At 38.9% G+C, this 17,093-nt stretch overlaps 1 protein-coding gene across 1 annotated transcript in view; it reads left to right on the forward strand.

Annotated features, from left to right (window-relative positions):
• Spta1 (spectrin, alpha, erythrocytic 1) overlaps positions 1–17,093 on the forward strand; it is a 75,865-nt gene that overhangs the window by 28,115 nt on the left and 30,657 nt on the right. Inside the window, exons 23-39 of the mRNA NM_001011908.4 lie at positions 908–1,094; positions 1,924–2,025; positions 3,308–3,399; positions 5,146–5,290; positions 5,947–6,128; positions 6,456–6,555; positions 6,659–6,856; positions 8,037–8,180; positions 9,415–9,518; positions 9,807–9,969; positions 10,167–10,298; positions 10,676–10,813; positions 10,997–11,101; positions 12,007–12,215; positions 13,815–13,935; positions 14,500–14,621; positions 15,628–15,760. Of these exons, the coding sequence (NP_001011908.3) occupies positions 908–1,094; positions 1,924–2,025; positions 3,308–3,399; positions 5,146–5,290; positions 5,947–6,128; positions 6,456–6,555; positions 6,659–6,856; positions 8,037–8,180; positions 9,415–9,518; positions 9,807–9,969; positions 10,167–10,298; positions 10,676–10,813; positions 10,997–11,101; positions 12,007–12,215; positions 13,815–13,935; positions 14,500–14,621; positions 15,628–15,760 (2,377 nt within the window). The remainder of the gene's footprint in view (positions 1–907; positions 1,095–1,923; positions 2,026–3,307; positions 3,400–5,145; positions 5,291–5,946; positions 6,129–6,455; positions 6,556–6,658; positions 6,857–8,036; positions 8,181–9,414; positions 9,519–9,806; positions 9,970–10,166; positions 10,299–10,675; positions 10,814–10,996; positions 11,102–12,006; positions 12,216–13,814; positions 13,936–14,499; positions 14,622–15,627; positions 15,761–17,093) is intronic.

Raw genomic sequence — 17,093 nt, forward strand, 5'->3', positions numbered from 1 at the left:
AAATCCCAGGGGCATTGTCTCAGTGTCAGACCGTGTATGGAGCCACATCTTCTAACTCCTTGGCCAGCTTTCTTCAAAATCTCCAGACATCCATAGAAATATTGCATACTGCTTCAAATCTAGCTACATGTAAAATTTCACTCTTCTACCACAAAAAGTAATGAAGTGAGTCATTCTTTCCATCCATTAATACTTTAAAGATACTAACTAAAATATAATTACATAATTTCTTTTCTTGCTCCTTCAACTACTTCCTCCACATTCTCCATGTTCTCCCATTCCCCCCTCAAATGGATGACCAGTTTTCACTGATTTTAGATGATAGATAGATAGATGATAGAAAGAAGATAAATCAATGCAGAAACATACACATAAAACCTCCTGAATCTATTTTTGTTGTGTGTATGATTTCATTGCTGACCACTTTGCATTGTATAGCCAACAGGAGGCGTTTCCTTGGAAGAGACTAATTCTCCCTCTCCCAGAAGGCCTAAGTTCCTATAGTTATTTGCCTAAGGGTGTGACTTCATGAGATTTTTTTTTCCTTTTCTGTGTTAGCATGTCCATTGATATTGTCATTGTTTATTGTCTTCTTTAGGAAACTATTTCTAGGAGACACATGTAAGAGTTTCTGGTCTCCTTACTCTTAGAATCTTTCTGCCTTTTATTCTAGAATGTTCCCTAAGTCTTAGGTGAAGGAGACCCTTCAGTTTGTAAATAGAAGAGTCTCCATCTCTCTGCTTTTATTGTCTATTTTATTCCCAGTTTATTCTTCTTCTCTTTCACTGACATTATTTTGATTTACTCACCTCCACCCACACACACAATTCATCCTCTATGTTCTTATGCTTTCCCTGTTTTCTCCGCCATTTTTTTTCAGTTTTTTTTTTTTAATGCTTCCACTTAGGTACCACTCCCTCCTAGATCGGGCAGAAGAACGCAGGCGTCGCCTGCTGCAGCGGTACAATGAGTTTCTGCTAGCCTATGAGGCAGGAGACATGTTGGAGTGGATCCAAGAGAAAAAGACAGAAAACACTGGGGTGGAACTGGATGATGTTTGGGAACTGCAGAAGAAATTTGACGAGTTCCAGAGGGTAAGTGAGGAGACATTGCTTCTACATCATTTTTGAGGTGTTTATTTTTGATTTGTTAACTATTCTCCATTGTTCCAGGACATCCACAGTTCATGTCCCCAGGGCTGCTAATAACTAGAAAGCAATGATTTCTGAAAGTAGTCGACTTAACTTTTCAGCCCCAGCCACTGACTCTCCAAAATCTGCTAGGGAGTGCAGGGGCCACCATGATTCTTTAACACTTTGTCTGTGACATACTGTATTACTGAATCACAGACAAACATGGAGTGTCACAGGACTCATAATGGACTCAAAAATGAAACAATAGCTGATGTTGGAAGAAAAGTGACATGATTTCCCATCTAGAAAATTACTTTTTACCTCGTGAGAACACTTGCATCATGTTTTCCACACTCATTTTTATTATATCATCTAAATAGCTGGAAGTATGAATTTGTTTCTTCCCATCTTTTTCTTTTCTCATTCTCCATGTGGAGATATATATATATATATATATATATATATATATATATATATATATGCATATCTACATATCTGAAGTATGAAGTGTTCTGATAATATAAATTAACACATGGAAAATAATTGAAGGAATTGGAGATAGATGTTCTTCAGACTGCAGACAAATAATGATTCTGGCAAGTTTGGGATGGCTGTTTGGTATTAGAGTCTTTAAGGGCACAGCACAGTCGCCAATAAGAGAGCAGCATGTGTATCACACATGACGTAGATCATTTGCTTTAGTAACATTTAACAAAATGTGCACGCAGGTGTCAGGGTAGTATGTCTAAGGAAAAGACTTATACTGCTTTGGATAAATTTCCTTATCCAGGATCTGAAGAGCAACGAGCCTCGGTTAAAAGATATCAATAAGGTGGCTGATGAACTGCTCTTTGAAGACCTCCTAACCCCAGAAGGATCTCACATACGGCAGGTAATCACCAGCTCCCTCTATTCCTCCTCAACACCAGGCTGGACTGTGGAGTCCTCATTTCACATTGATCAATCCAACTTCATATTCCAAAGGTGAGAATGTAAAATAGTGTGAACTAGTTTTAGAATAGGCCAATGACAGCAGGCCAAATCGTCCAGCCAATTTTATTGTTTCAGAGATGTAGTAATAAATATTAAAGATCCAGGCCCGGGTGCTCTTCCTGCCTTAGACCATGTATGTATCCAGATGAAAGTCAGACACACACAGCCTTTATATTTTTAAATCACCTTAGGAAGCACAGTAGCTGAGAAACTGCCCCCACCCTATGCTGTTTGAAACTAGTTTCCTCTCCATAAGCTCTCCACAGTATCATTTTCTATTTGCTATGTTCATTCTGGGACGCTCTTCAATTCAACTTCAATTTGGCCAATTCATATGATGATGTTTTTATGACTCGGCTATCCCATGGTAGTGCTCCTTCTCCCTTCTCCATGTTCTTTTATTCCATAGCAGCAGCTTTTCTCTCCTCCTGGTCCTCTCTCCTGCAAGCCTGCAAAATCTCAACCCCACCCAAGTCTCTTCTGCCTAACTATTAGCTGTTGTCAATGTCTTTATTCAACAATCAGAATTAACTTGGAGGCAGGATCCCAGGGGCTACAGCAGACTTCAGGTCTTGGGGTCCATAGTTAGCATTACAATAGACAGTAAAAGACAAACCTCAGTGGAGAGAACTTTACTGAAGCAGATTTCCTTACTGACATTTATTGTCTTCTGTGTTCTTCCACATAGATTTTGGAGGGTGTGACAATAAACTCAGGTTTAGCTTCAAAAATCAGATTTAGGATATTTTACCAATGGTTCATTGGTAAAGAACCTGTTGACCAAAACATAAAGACCCAAAGCTACTAGGCCTATTGAATTTAGAATATATAAAGCTATTTTTTCCTAAATAAATGTGTCAGCATCTAACTACCGAGACAATGCTTTTAACTCATTTTTAGAGGTTCTAATTATACTCTTTTCGACAAGAGACATGTATGGTAACCCTGGGATTAGTGTTCCTACGCATAATACCAGTTGGGAAGAAAACAAATCTATTCTCTATGGCACTCTTAAAAGGATACTAAGCTTGGGCTATGCAACAGAGAAGCGAATCTGTGTACATTCTAAAGGGCTACCAGCAAAGCAAGTTACATGCCAGCTAGTCACAGCCAGCTCTAGGAGCTCTAGGCCATCTGAACCGCTCGCTCTCTGACTAAATCCATGTGTCTACTTCTTTTAGGAGTTGAACACCCGCTGGAGTTCCTTGAAGAGGCTGGCAGATGAGCAGTATCAGCTGCTGAGCAGTGCACATGCCGTTGAGATGTTTCTCAGGTAAACACCTTAAAACTTAGATGGCATTGCTCTGCTGAAGCCCCCTCAAAGAGCCCTTAAGTGTAATCACTATGTAGAACTAGAGCTGAGAGTAAACACTCCTTTTTCTCGAAAGAAGATAATTCACACAGGAATGGATTCAAAAAAGGTGGTACATCTACACAATGGAGTACTACTCAGCTAAAAACAATGGCTTCATGAAATTCATAGGCAAATGGAATGAACTAGAAAATATCATCTGGAGTGAGGTTATTCAATCACAGAAAAACACACTTGGTATGCACTCACTGATGAGTGGATATTAGCCAAAAAGCTCAAATTACCCAAGATGCAATCTACAGACCACATAAAGCTCAAGAAGAAAGATGACCAAAATGCAGATGCTCCCACTCCTTCTTAAAAGGGGGAAATATTCATAGGAGGGGATATGAAAGCAAAATTTAGAGCAGCGACTCAAGGAATGGCCATTCAGAGCCCGACACACATGTGGCCCATATCTATACAGCCACCAAAACTAAATAAGATTGATGAAGCTAGAAAATACATGTGGAAAGACACTGGATACAGATCTCTCCTGAGAGACACATCCAGAGCATGTCCAATACAGAGGCCAGTGCTAGCAGCAAACCACCGAACTGAGAATAGGACCCCCTTGGGGAGAATTAGAGGAAGTATTGAAAGAGTTGAAGGAGCTTGCAACCCCATAAAAACAACAATGCCAACCAAACAGAGCTTCCAGGGACTAAACTACTACTGAAAGACTATATATGGACTGACCCAGTATTCCACCTGCATATGTAGCAGAGAATAGCCTTGTTGGGGCATCAGTGGAAGGGAAAGCCCTTTGTCTTGCCAACGTTGGACCCCCAGTGCAGGGGAATATGGAGGAGGGCAATAAGGGGGATGTATAGGGGGAACACATGTATGGGGGAGAGGAAGGGGAGGGAATGGAGACTTATGGACAGGAAACCAGGAAGGGGAATAAGTAAAGAAATATATAATAAAAAATTTAAAAAAAAACATAGTTCACTAATAGGCCACATTATTTTTTCAGCAAAAATTTTCTCACTTGACAAATTGGACATATTGACACATTGACCCCAAGATAACCAAATTCAGTTTTTAATTAGGCACAAAATTTGTAGTTCAGCTATGCTTCTATAATAGGGAATCAAATTTAAAGTGTGAATTGGGCTTAAGTTATTATGTTCAAGAAACAGATGGTAAATGACAGCTGATTTCACACTCTTAATCTACTGCAACAACCCTTTTAGTGCTTCATTCTCAAATTCACATCTACACTAGAAGCACACACACTTACAAACAAATAATAAGTCAAACAAAAAAGAACACGGGTATCTTTGTGCATATAAGTGTGGTTTTGAGAATGGGAAATGGAGAAAATAAAGGCACAGATGGGTCTTGCTTTTTAGAATAGCTTAGAGTGCAAAAGTATGAAATGTATTTGTTATCTCCGAGACTCTGCAAGTAGTGGACCAGGTTCAAACTCCAGGTCCACCATCTGGCAGTGGTATGATCTCGAGAAGTCTTGAAATGCCAGTTTTCTGATACTTAGTTGAAAACACCAGTAGCTGTGCCTCTAAATGAAAGGAACCTAAATGCTAAATGCCCATGCGTCACAAAGGATGACACTGCTGTTGAAGGTGGTAGTGGTAGTGACTTCCTTCTGAGCCGCCCTTCTGAGGTACTTTATGACTCCTATGTTCTTCATCTGTTGTGTTCCAGAGAAGCAGATGATGTCAAGGAACAGATTGATAAGAAATGCCAGGCTCTCAATGCTGCTGACCCTGGCTCTGACCTGCTCAGTGTCCAGGCCCTCCAGAGGCAGCATGAGGTCTTTGAGAGAGACATCATCCCCCTGGGAGAAAAGGTAAGACACGTGCTTTCGATCCTTTTCAACACTTTCTCCATCTTCTTGCCCTATAGCAATGTGCCTTTCTTTGGTTCTCTTGGAGAATCTATTATTCTTATATCCCTTTTCTGTTCAAAAAACCTTGCGTTATACTAATTATTATATTCTCTCCCTAAGAATAAAACAATAAAATACCATGCTCAATGATCATTAACAGGAAAATCTGTATTGAACTTTTACTGTATACATGAATACTTTATATCCCTTTGCCTCTTTAAATAATGTCAAGTGAATAGACTAGTGGCCAATCGTGGAAGGCAAGGTCTAGGAGAAATGACTATCCATACCCAGAAGAGTCAGAATATGTCTAGATATTGAGACGTGTTTCCTCAGTGAGCAATTAAATAAGATTATTTCTACCTCAAAACCCAAAAGGGAAGACTAGAGCATTCCAAATATATTGGATACAACCTATAGCTGGGCATCCTCATGCAAAGCACAAAGAATGCTTTCATATGAAGAATTAAAACCCAAGGATTCCAGACTGATATATCACTGAGCAGAAGAGTTACTCATTCCCTCTTGTTTATAACTTTTAAAAAAACAAACAAATAAACAAACAAAAACAGCAAAAGGAATTCCACAGGATTATCAGAATGCTTGTGTTTGCCCAGGTGACGACACTGGGGGAGACAGCTGAGCGTCTCTGTGAATCACACCCCGATGCCACTGAGGACTTACAGAAGCAGCGAACAGAGCTGAATGAGGCTTGGGATACGCTACAAGGTCTTACCAGTGATCGAAAGGAGAGTCTGAATGAAGCTCATAAATTCTTCCTCTTCCTTAGCAAGGCCAGGTAAAGCTTAAAGGGCTGACATTCACTAAGCAGAATGGGCCGTTTCTAGTCATTGCACTGTACAGAAACCTTAGGAATGTGCTGGGTACAAGTGTTATTTACTGTTGGGTTATGAAGACCTCATTATGACCACAGGAAAGACACATTTAATGCTTCAAGTCAAAAGCACTGATGCTTTAAGGAATGCAAGGTAATGAAGTCAACTAAGAAAGCTTTTATAAAGTAACAAGTATTATGAGGAGTTTGGGGGATGGTGTTTTCTTTCTTCTGATGAGGCCAAGAAGAGTAAGGGTAACCACGATTGGTCCTAATATATTTATTTCTCAGTGATCTAGAGAATTGGATCAAGGCCATTGGTGGTGTAATATCATCACCTGAGCTGGCTGAGGACTTAACTGGCACAGAGATCTTGCTGGAGCGACACCAGGTACAGCTACACAGTCCACAGCCACTGCGCAGTGATGTAAAACTCTCTTCTCACTGCAGAAGGTTCTATAATCTTCACTAGCCCCTCTCCTACTTTCCCACAGGAGCATTATGATGACATAAAAAGAGAAGACCCCACTTTCCAAGCCTTAGAAGACTTTGGTAGAGAACTTATAGACAGAGGCCACCGTAATAGCCACGAAATTGAAACTACTCTCCAGGATATTAAATTAAAGAGAGACGATTTGGAAAAGAATTGGGAAAACCGCAAGAAGATGCTAGACCAGTGCCTAGAACTGCAGGTATAGCAGCTTCTGGAGAGTATGGGGTTAACCTCAGTTACCTGAGTATGGTTTTATATGCTGATTGGGGGCATTCACTGTATTAGACTGTGCGAGCTATAAACAGCAGTGTCTTGTGATTGTCTGACACTGTCCTCGGGGTTATAGACTGAACATCCCTGTGCTCTGTGGTTTTGTTCTCATTAAAGGAGATGAAAAGTGGCAGTGAAATGGTCCAGTAGGCAAAGAAATTTGCTGAAAAAAGTGTGATGACCTTTTATTCTAGAATACAGGTAGAGAAGAAAGCCTACTTCACGAAATTTTTCACTGACTTTCACATGCACACCATAGACCTTCCCCTCACACACATCCTCTCTTTCATCCACAGACAGGCAACACATGCTACTAAAAAAAAAATAAAGTTTTAAAATTTAAGAGCTTTTTAAAAGGAGAGATCAAAACAAGATTATAATCAGTCTTGTACATAAATGGGATTATTGTCACTAATTATCATTAAATAATTAACTAAATGATTAGTTTTTATTAAGAATAGCATTGTACAGGTCACAATACTACAAATATCATTAGAATATGTTTATATAAGAAGTACAGATCATTCTAATATAGGAGATGTTTACTAACTGAATATATGAATGATTTGAGGATAAAGAGGAAAGCATGATCATGGTGTCTGAGGAAAGAATATGGGTGTGTCACACAAGTCTATGGATAATATTTTTCAAAGTTTTAAAGAAGTAACCATTGAAAACCAAACATATCTGTAATATTAGAACTTAAATTTGTAGTTCGTGGTTATCTCCTGTTGCATAATGAATTTGTTGCTGTTGTAAGCTAGCCAAGACTGTCTCAAGTTTTGAGGGGGAGGAAAGAGAGAGAGAGAGAGAGAGAGAGAGAGAGAGAGAGAGAGAGAGAGAGACTAAACAAGTTAGTATCTACTAGATGTACCATATAGAGACAGCGTTTTCATATTTACTATAGCTTATAAAACACATGGTAGGTTTGAAACAAAAATGATGGTGACAATGTACTTGAGATTCATTATGAGAATGCTTTGAGAGAGACTGTAACAGCCCCGGCAAGTTGTTTTATGTCATCCCCAATGAGGGATAAGATCATTTCCTTGGTTCATCTAGAATTACCTCATATCTGCCTCTGATATTACCTACCCACCCCCTTATAGCTGTTCCGAGGGAAGTGTGAACAGGTTGAGAGCTGGATGGTGGCACGTGAGAATTCCCTGAGGTCAGATGACAGGGATCACTTAAACAGTCTACAGGCTTTGATGAAAAAACGGGATGACCTGGACAAAGCAATCGCTGCTCAGGTAATAACTGATTTAAAATTTATAATAACAATAACTATTAGCAACAATAACAGATTCTCTACAACCTTACCTAATTTTCTGATTTTTTAAGACATTTTAATTCTCATTTGCTTCTCTTTGCTTGTTGTGTTCTTAGCATATGTTAATTATACATAATAATGGGTTTGTTATGATGATTCCATGTATGTGCAGTGTTTTGAGCAGATTCACATCTGGTTACATAGCCTTGACCTCCTCCCACTTCTCCATCCACCCCCTCCTCCTTTTCCTCTCAGCTAGCTCTAATTCTACTGCCATACCTTTTTTCTTTTCAGTTTTCATGGCCTATGGATTTTGCTAGGCTTGTTGACAGGAACATGGTGTAAGTTTCTTTACAGAAAAGAAGAGCCCCTAACCTGTGGCCACATCACAGGAGCAAATACCTCTTGTCTACAGCCATAGCTCCTTAGGGAGGGAGTGGGGCTCAATCAGCCCCATTTGAGACTCAGAAAGACAAACACAAATGTCCTTTCTCATATCAGGACCCTTCCATTCATATGGAAGTGAACATTTTATATATATATGGTGCTCCATCAGAGAGGAAAATAGATCTTTTAAGCACATGTAGTTTATGTATGATGTGAAAATGAAACAGAAATGTTGGTCGTGGAAAGACTAAAAGATATGGAGAAGGCACAGGAAGAAAAAGGGATGCAGGGAAGTGTCAACCTAAACTAAACAGGACTATAAAAGTCATGGGAAAACTTCTCACCATAAACTAATTAAAAGGTCCAATTAAATAGTTTGAACAGAAGTACCCTGTGTAGATGTCATTGCTCCCAGAAGACATAGGCTGCTAATCCCCAAATCACCTTTGCTTCTTATAGGCAATGTTGGGACAGGAACGGGAGGTTGACAAATTAACTATGGGCATTCAACCTTTCCTCATTAAGGCATCCATTATAATAAAATGCAATTTTAAGACTAAATGTGACCTCTTCCTATTATCTATTTCAACATCTTATATAATACAGGATTCACATTTACAATAGCCATGAAAAATGTTTGTTCTATAGGAAAGTAGCACTATCCCAGGATAGTAGATGTTTCTCTGTGTTCCAGGCATTTACTTTAATTCTGTTTCTGTCATCTGAAGTCACACACAAAATAATATTTTTTGTCTTTACAGCAGAGCCTGAAATATATCAAAGATCTAATGATGAACATCTGTGTTCTTTGTTTTCCTCTTATCCAGGAAGGGAAGATTGCTGACCTAGAGAACCATGCCACAAGGCTCATGGACAATGACCACTATGCTAAGGAAGAGATTGCTGCTCGCCTCCAACGTGTACTAGACAGGTCAGGCATGCAAAGTCTGCTCTCTGCATCAGAATCATAATAGGGAGACATCTCTAAATTCTTGTCCTTTTGACATGCATTTCTTCGGGAATCTTCTGCCTTAGACTTAGAGATTGAAAAGCATGAAGGATACTTCACAAATTAGTTTACTTAACTACTGTGTTGTGTATGTGAGATCAAAGAGAGACTGTGAGTGGTAAAGGGCTAGGTTGGCAGATGGAAATATCGTGTATGTAGCATCAGAGCAAAGGGATGCTGGGTAGAAAATCATCCAACTTCATCCATTAGGTGGAAGGATCTCAAAACACAGCTGCTTGCTGAACTGGGAAAGCTAGGAGACTATGCCGACCTGAAACAGTTCTATCGTGACCTCGAGGACCTGGAGGAATGGATCAGTGAGATGCTGCCCGTAGCCTGTGATGAATCTTACAAAGATCCCACTAATATCCAGGCAAGTTCAAAATAGAAATCCTGGAAACTTTCATCAATCTCATTGTTGGTTCAGTTGTTACCTCTATACTGAACACTTCCTATAGGTGCTCTTTTAATTTGATTGTGGGTATGAGTGCCGGGTGGTTCTTTTGTTCTTTTAGTTTAATCATGCTTCTCTGGACGATGGGATGGTTTACTTTTTTGCTTTGCCTTCAGAGGAAATATCTGAAACATCAAGCCTTTGAAAATGAAGTCAATGGCCGTGCCGAGCAGGTGGAAGGGGTCATCAACCTGGGGAAATCCCTGATTGAGCGCAGAGTGTGTGATGGGGATGAAGAGAACATGCAGGTAAAGTCTGTGCTTAGATAAGTTTGGCCTCCTGAGGCATGGGAAGAGAAATAACCCATTCTTTCAGTACTTGGTGGGTAGAAGTAGAACCATCATACTCATCTCCTGGACTTCCAACTATGCTTCTGTCTTAACCATTTCTATTTGACAAGGCTCAAGCACCAGTAATTGAATATAACTCAGCACCCTGGTTTGCAAATGGTTCCTTTCTCCTCACACCTGGTATTTTGCCAGACTCAGCATGACTACTTTGAAATATATGACATTCCAGTATAACTATTTCACTTATGTCAAGATCTTACCCCATTACCCATTCAAGTTCTCACAAAACCCAGGATCCCAAAGACCATAATGACTTCTCACTTTCTTGGAGCTAGGAGCAACTGGACAAACTAAAGGAGAACTGGGACTATCTCCTAGAGAGAACAACTGACAAAGGGCAGAAGCTCAACGAGGCCAGTCGGCAGCAAAGGTTCAACACAAGTATCCGGGACTTTGAGTTCTGGCTTTCAGAGGTAATTGTACCTGGCAAGATGGGAGCATACAATTTAGTAAATAACCAGTTAAGTGATTTAAATTTATATGTCAATGATTTTCTTGACTCTTCTTGGTAAACATCTGGGCGTAGGTATTACATCTCACTCTCCTGACATGTAGTTTTCATTAAGCATCTTTCTACCCTGTTTCTCTGTCCCCAGGCAGAAGGCTTGCTGGCCATGAAGGATCAGGCCAGGGACTTAACTTCAGCAGGAAACCTACTTAAGAAGCATCAGCTATTGGAAGCAGAGATGTTGGCACGAGAGGTTAGAAGCAGTGGAAATTCATTCCTCTGTATAGGGTGGAAATCCTTCTGACCTCATATTTTAGGAAAATACGTGACTACAGCCTTGAGCTCACTGATCAGCAGTCATTTTAGCCACGTCAAATTCATGGGTGGCATAGCCATTGTGACAATCGTTGCTGACTTTGGGGAGTGGATTCTTATTTATAATTCTACAGATCCATAAAAACACTACTTTATGAAACTCTAGAATTGAGTTGGTCCTTGAAAAGTGGACATTATAAAGGAAAGAAAAAATAAAATCAGATGAGAGGATGCATATAGTAAGTGCAGCTGTAGGTCCTGTGGAAGATTCCAGTAGAAACCTAACATGGGACAGTAAAATTTTGACACTACTGTTAATTCCATACCAAATAATCATATAAAGCTTTACTTGGTAATAAAGATAAACATTAAAAGGTTAAAAAAAAGCAAAAAAAAAAAAAAAACCCCAAAGGCTTTCTGGGTTTGATGTGTCAGAACTTTGTAGTATTTCTCTTTGCACAAGAATAATACAAAACAGGGTACCAATGGATATTTTGATCAGTTAGTTGGAAGTGTCAAGTGCGATATTTTGAAAACAGTTGAGTGTAAGACAAAATATTATTCTAGTTGGTGAGAGCAGGCAAACACTAGAGAACATAGAACTATAAATGGGTTAACCAGGAATAAATGTGATCTGGAGTAATATAGGTATAATATCTATAATGCTGATGCACCTCTTGCCAAACCATGTTTGTGTAAGACACTTTGTCATGTATATCAAAGTCAGTTTCTTCAAGGGCAATCTATGCAAACTAGTCAAGGAAATAGACCCACTACTGATTGAAATCTGATGTCTATATAGTATCATATTCCTTCATTCACTAAACACACTGGATTTTCTAGGACCCTCTCAAAGATCTGAATGGTCTGGCTAAGGAGCTGATCTCCAGTGGGACTTTCAACATTGAGCAGATAGAAGAGAAAATGAATGGTGTCAATGAGCGTTTCAAAAATGTCCAGAGTTTGGCAGCTGCACACCATGAGAAACTGAAAGAGACCTATGCCTTATTCCAGTTCTTCCAAGACCTGGATGATGAGGAAGCCTGGATAGAGTACGTATCACTCACTGGATAATTCACCAAACAGATTCAATCCTTGCTGAAGTCAATTTGTAATATTTTTATGTTGATTAAACTTTTAAACCTCTTCCTTGACTGAAAGTAAGCATTGATTCCACTTTTTAACTTTCAATGGATACAGGCAGGAAACCAAGGGCAGAGGGAGATATGAACAGGTCAACCACATTCTGAGAATAAAATTCAAACACCATACACATTTTTCAAAATAGTTCACTTAATTATAGCACACGGAAAGCTGACCCTTTGCAACTAATGCAGAAGACCACAACATGGTCATAATTATTTACTTTTTAAAGGTATATTTGTTTTTATTTATGTGCTCATGAGTATGTCTGTGTATATGTGTGCTTTCATGCAAGTGACCATGGAGGCTAGAAGAGAACATACAGTCCCCTAGAGCTAGAGTTGTAGATTTGCTGTTGAGCCTCCTGATATGGGTGTTAGGAATCCCAAACTGCAGTCTTCTACAAGAGAAGTAAGTACTCTTAACCAATGACACACCTCTCCAGCCCAAAACCATTACTCTTTCTATACTTGTCGCATTATATATAATGATAGGTAGCCCCTGTCATAGTTTCAATATTGACCCCATTCTTTTAAATATGGGTGTGAAATTCTTAACAAATCGGTAGTTTTTGCCTGTTTCATTGTTACTTTGTTCCTTTTGTTTCTCAAATTCCAATCTGCAGATTCTTACAAGTTGCACATAAATTAGAAGGAAGTGTTTTATAAGGTGTCAAATAGGACCTTTCAGTAGTCATAAAATACCATAACCTTTTGGTGTTCAAAATTTTTCATGTAGTTTGTAACAGTAAAGATCAAACTCAAGACTTTTTACAAGCTAGGCAAGTTTTCTACCACTAAACTATATCCCTACATATTGTTATTGATATTAATACACAAAATAATAAAATTCATATAATTTTCATAGTTTTAAAAATGAAATATTAATACATGTACTAGAGTACTAATGGGAAGACTGTTACAATATATACAAGCTGGACATTAGTGTGTTATTTTCATTTTTGTTGACATAAAACAAATTTTCTAAAATTCTCTTCCACTGCTTATCTTTTTGTTGGTTCCTTGATCAGTAAGGGGCTTGTTATTGTTATAAAACATCCTGACCTAAACAACTTGGGGAGGAAAGGGTTTATTTCAGTTTACAGTTCAACAGTACAGTCTTTTACTGAGAGAAGACAGGGCAGGAACTGAAACAGGCCAGGAACTTGGTGGTAGGAGCTGATGGCAAAGACCATGGGGGGAGTCCTGCTTACTGGCTTATTCCTCATGGCCCACAGTGAACTAGATCCTCCTACAACAATCAGCAATTAAGAAAACTCACCACAAGCTTGTCACTGGGTCATTGCTGTGGGGGCATTTTTTCACTTGAGTTTCCGTCTTCCCAACAATTCTAGTTTGTGTCAAGTTGTCATAAAACTAGCAAGCATGGTCCCAAAGTTCTTCGGAATCTGCCCACTCTCACTACACATACACGCAGAAAGCTATCATACTAGTTTCTGCTTAGATATATCTAACCTCTGATTTTCCCACTTTCTTCCTGGGTCCCAGGGAGAAGTTGCTACGAGTGAGCTCCCAGGACTGTGGGAGGGATCTTCAGAGTGTTCAGAACTTACTGAAAAAACACAGACGCCTAGAGGGGGAGCTGGTGGCACATGAACCTGCTGTCCAGGTAGGAATCAACTGCCAGACCTAAAGGAATAGAAACCCTAAAAGCACTTCTTCGCATCATAGTTAGATAAAGCAATACTGTAAAATACAAAAACAGTATTCAGAGATAACTATTCCTCATACAATTCATGGCAATTCTTCTTGTGCATATGTTGTGCCCTCTGAATAGAAGGTTCTAGAAGGAATCCCAGTGTCTTTCCTAGAAGGATTCATTCTGACACTGATGGATAGTTATTGACAAATGATATGTTTGTTCAGATTCCTGGAAAAGATAACTCTGAGTCTGATATGGCAATACAGTCCCCTGTGTGTATGAATAACCAATAAAGCAGAAGAAATAGGGTATCCTACTAGGTTTGGGGGGGATGTTTGTGTCAAACATATTTTGGAAAGCTTAGTATAGTAGATACTGGTATAGATTTCTTCATATTCCTAATATCCCAGGACCACCTCAAGTCCCAAAAGCTCATGAATAATCTGACATTAAGAAAGACTTACATCCTTTTCCATAAATTATGACTGACTGAGAAGATGAGATTGTGGAATGATATAATTTGTTCTACAGAATGTGCTGGATACAGCAGAAAGCCTGAAAGACAAGGCTGCTGTAGGGAAAGAGGAGATCCAGGAGCGACTGGCTCAGTTTGTCCAGCATTGGGAAAAGCTCAAAGAATTGGCGAAGACACGGTGAGTTGGACAACAGAAATCTCATTGAAGCTTCTACATTTGGAGCATTAGGATAATATTAGAGGGAATGCTTCTGTATCAGCTAATCATGGACTACAGACCCTGACTATATTTTCTAGCTTATTAATTCCCACTCAGAAACCAAATTCTTCATGAACCTTTCTCCCAGTGGTCATAGACAGACTCTTCTTTTTTGGAAATAATAGGAAATTTATGAGGACTGGAGAGATGGCTCAGTAAGTAAGAGCACTCGATGCTCGTGTGAACAACCCAAGTTCAGGTCCAAGTGCCCAGATTGGGTGCCTGACAATCACACCTAACAAGGGACCAGTACACATGGTGGACATTCTTACTGTCTTTGTTAGGATTTCTAGGGCTCTCATAAAACAAGACCAATAATAACTTGGAGTGGAAAGAGTTTATTTTGGCTTACATTGCCACATCATAGTCTATTACTGAGGGAAGTCCAAGCAGGAACTCAAACAAGGCAGGAACTTAGAGGCAGGACCTGATGTAAAGTTCATGGAGGGATGCAGCTTACTACCTTGCTCCCCATTGCTTACCCAGCATACTTTCTCATAGCACCTTGGACCACCAGCCCAGAGGTGGCACTCAGGCATAGACACACACCAATAAATTAAAAATAAATATATTTTTAAAATAATTATTTTTTCTGGTATTTCAGCACTTTCACCACATGAGAGGAAAGGTAGTACTTGACATTGCCAGCCACTTCCTCACTATAGAGACTACAAGCTTCTGACTTTTGTTTGGGTGGGATTTCCTTCATTCATCAAAGTTTCAATGCTATTTCCTGATAAACTTTGAGGACACCAGTCTCTTCAGTGTTACAGAAGATCAGCAATACTGGAACAATAGGCAAATAAATTGTTGTCTTGCCTCATTAAACTGTGGCTGTCCTGAGAACCAGTGTTTGCCAGGGTGGAATTATACCACGATTTACTTGTTCATTTCTACTCCTATTTGTCTAACTGCCTCATTACAGAGGGGTGAATTTGGAGGAGTCTCTTCAGTATCTGCAATTCATGGAGAATGCAGAGGAAGAAGAAGCATGGCTGGGTGAAAAGGATGCACTGGTTAGCCGAGGAGATTCTGGAGACACACTGGCTGCTACTCAGGTAAGGGCAAGGCAGTACAGGTTGGGTCATCTGTGTCATTGTGACCATTTTGATACCATCTTCAGAATGTGGTTGTATGCATTCATAAAATTAGATCCAGTTTCCTGGATTAGAGAAATATGGATGCGTCTGTTAATTTTAAGTATGAGAATCATAGATTCATAAATGGAAACAGAATGCAAAGCTTAACCCATCAGCTATCTGAATCAAAGACATCATGGTGAAAGGCTTTTCCTCATACATCTGAATCCTTTTAGGGTATATATTTTCTAAAGGTTCTCTCATAATATTTCATTAGTTTAAAAAAATACTCATTATTCTAGATTTGGTTATACTTTCCAAACTATATGATTTTAGGAAAAGAAGACTTTATCACGCCTATTAACAAATTAGTTATACATTTAAGGACATCCTTATAAATTATTGTATTGTTTTTTAAATAAAGAAATTAACAAATTCTGCATGTGATCTGTACTTAATATACATTTTGGCAACTGCAGAGAAAACCTTCATAGAGCAGTGATATTCTGATGATTTAGAGTGTGTTTCACGGACTTATATACAGAGATTTTGCTAAGAGCTCTATATGGAGGTGAATAACTTCTATATGAAGAGATAGAGGAGAACCCATATTTTCAGGAAACCATTTAGGTCCACAGACCCAAAGGAACTAAGAAATAAGGTGAGCTCAAGGAAGGATGAGTGAATTTTTTCTTTTATAATATGTTCTTGTACAAGCTCTAGAATTTTAATGTTTGGCATCAAATATTCTCTAAGATATCTCCTTTAAAAATTAAGCTTTATTAATTAACTATAAATTAGTTGTTTTTGTTTGGGGATTTTGTGAGACAGACATTAACTATGCAAAAGTGGCTGGCCCCAAACACATGTCAGTCTTTCTAACTCAGTCTCCCATGTGCTTAGAGCCAAGCCATGCACTAGCAAAGCCTTCTATTTCCACTTTTTAAAAATGTAACCAAAGACTCACATGCCTTTAGAAGTAATAATTCAGAGATCCTATGCATCATCACTGAATATTTTCTGAATATAACACAAATAAAAACAGCTGCAATGTAATATCACAATATTTACATCTTCAAGATGGTCACTCCAAGAGTTCCACTTTCCCCTTTCTCTTTTATAACTGTTAGTTCTTTCAACCTCAAATTGCTATTCTTTTTTGTTTTGTTTCTGAGTCTAGATTTTAATGGCTGATTCATTTCTCCAACCCTCAAACTGGTTTTCATAACTCTTTTAATCTGCTCTCTCCTTAGATACATATATAATAGATGATTGGTAGATATATAGGTGTCAGAAGATAGATAGATAGATA

This window comes from Rattus norvegicus, chromosome 13 (assembly GCF_036323735.1).
Source record: "Rattus norvegicus strain BN/NHsdMcwi chromosome 13, GRCr8, whole genome shotgun sequence".
Lineage (NCBI taxonomy): Eukaryota > Metazoa > Chordata > Mammalia > Rodentia > Muridae > Rattus > Rattus norvegicus.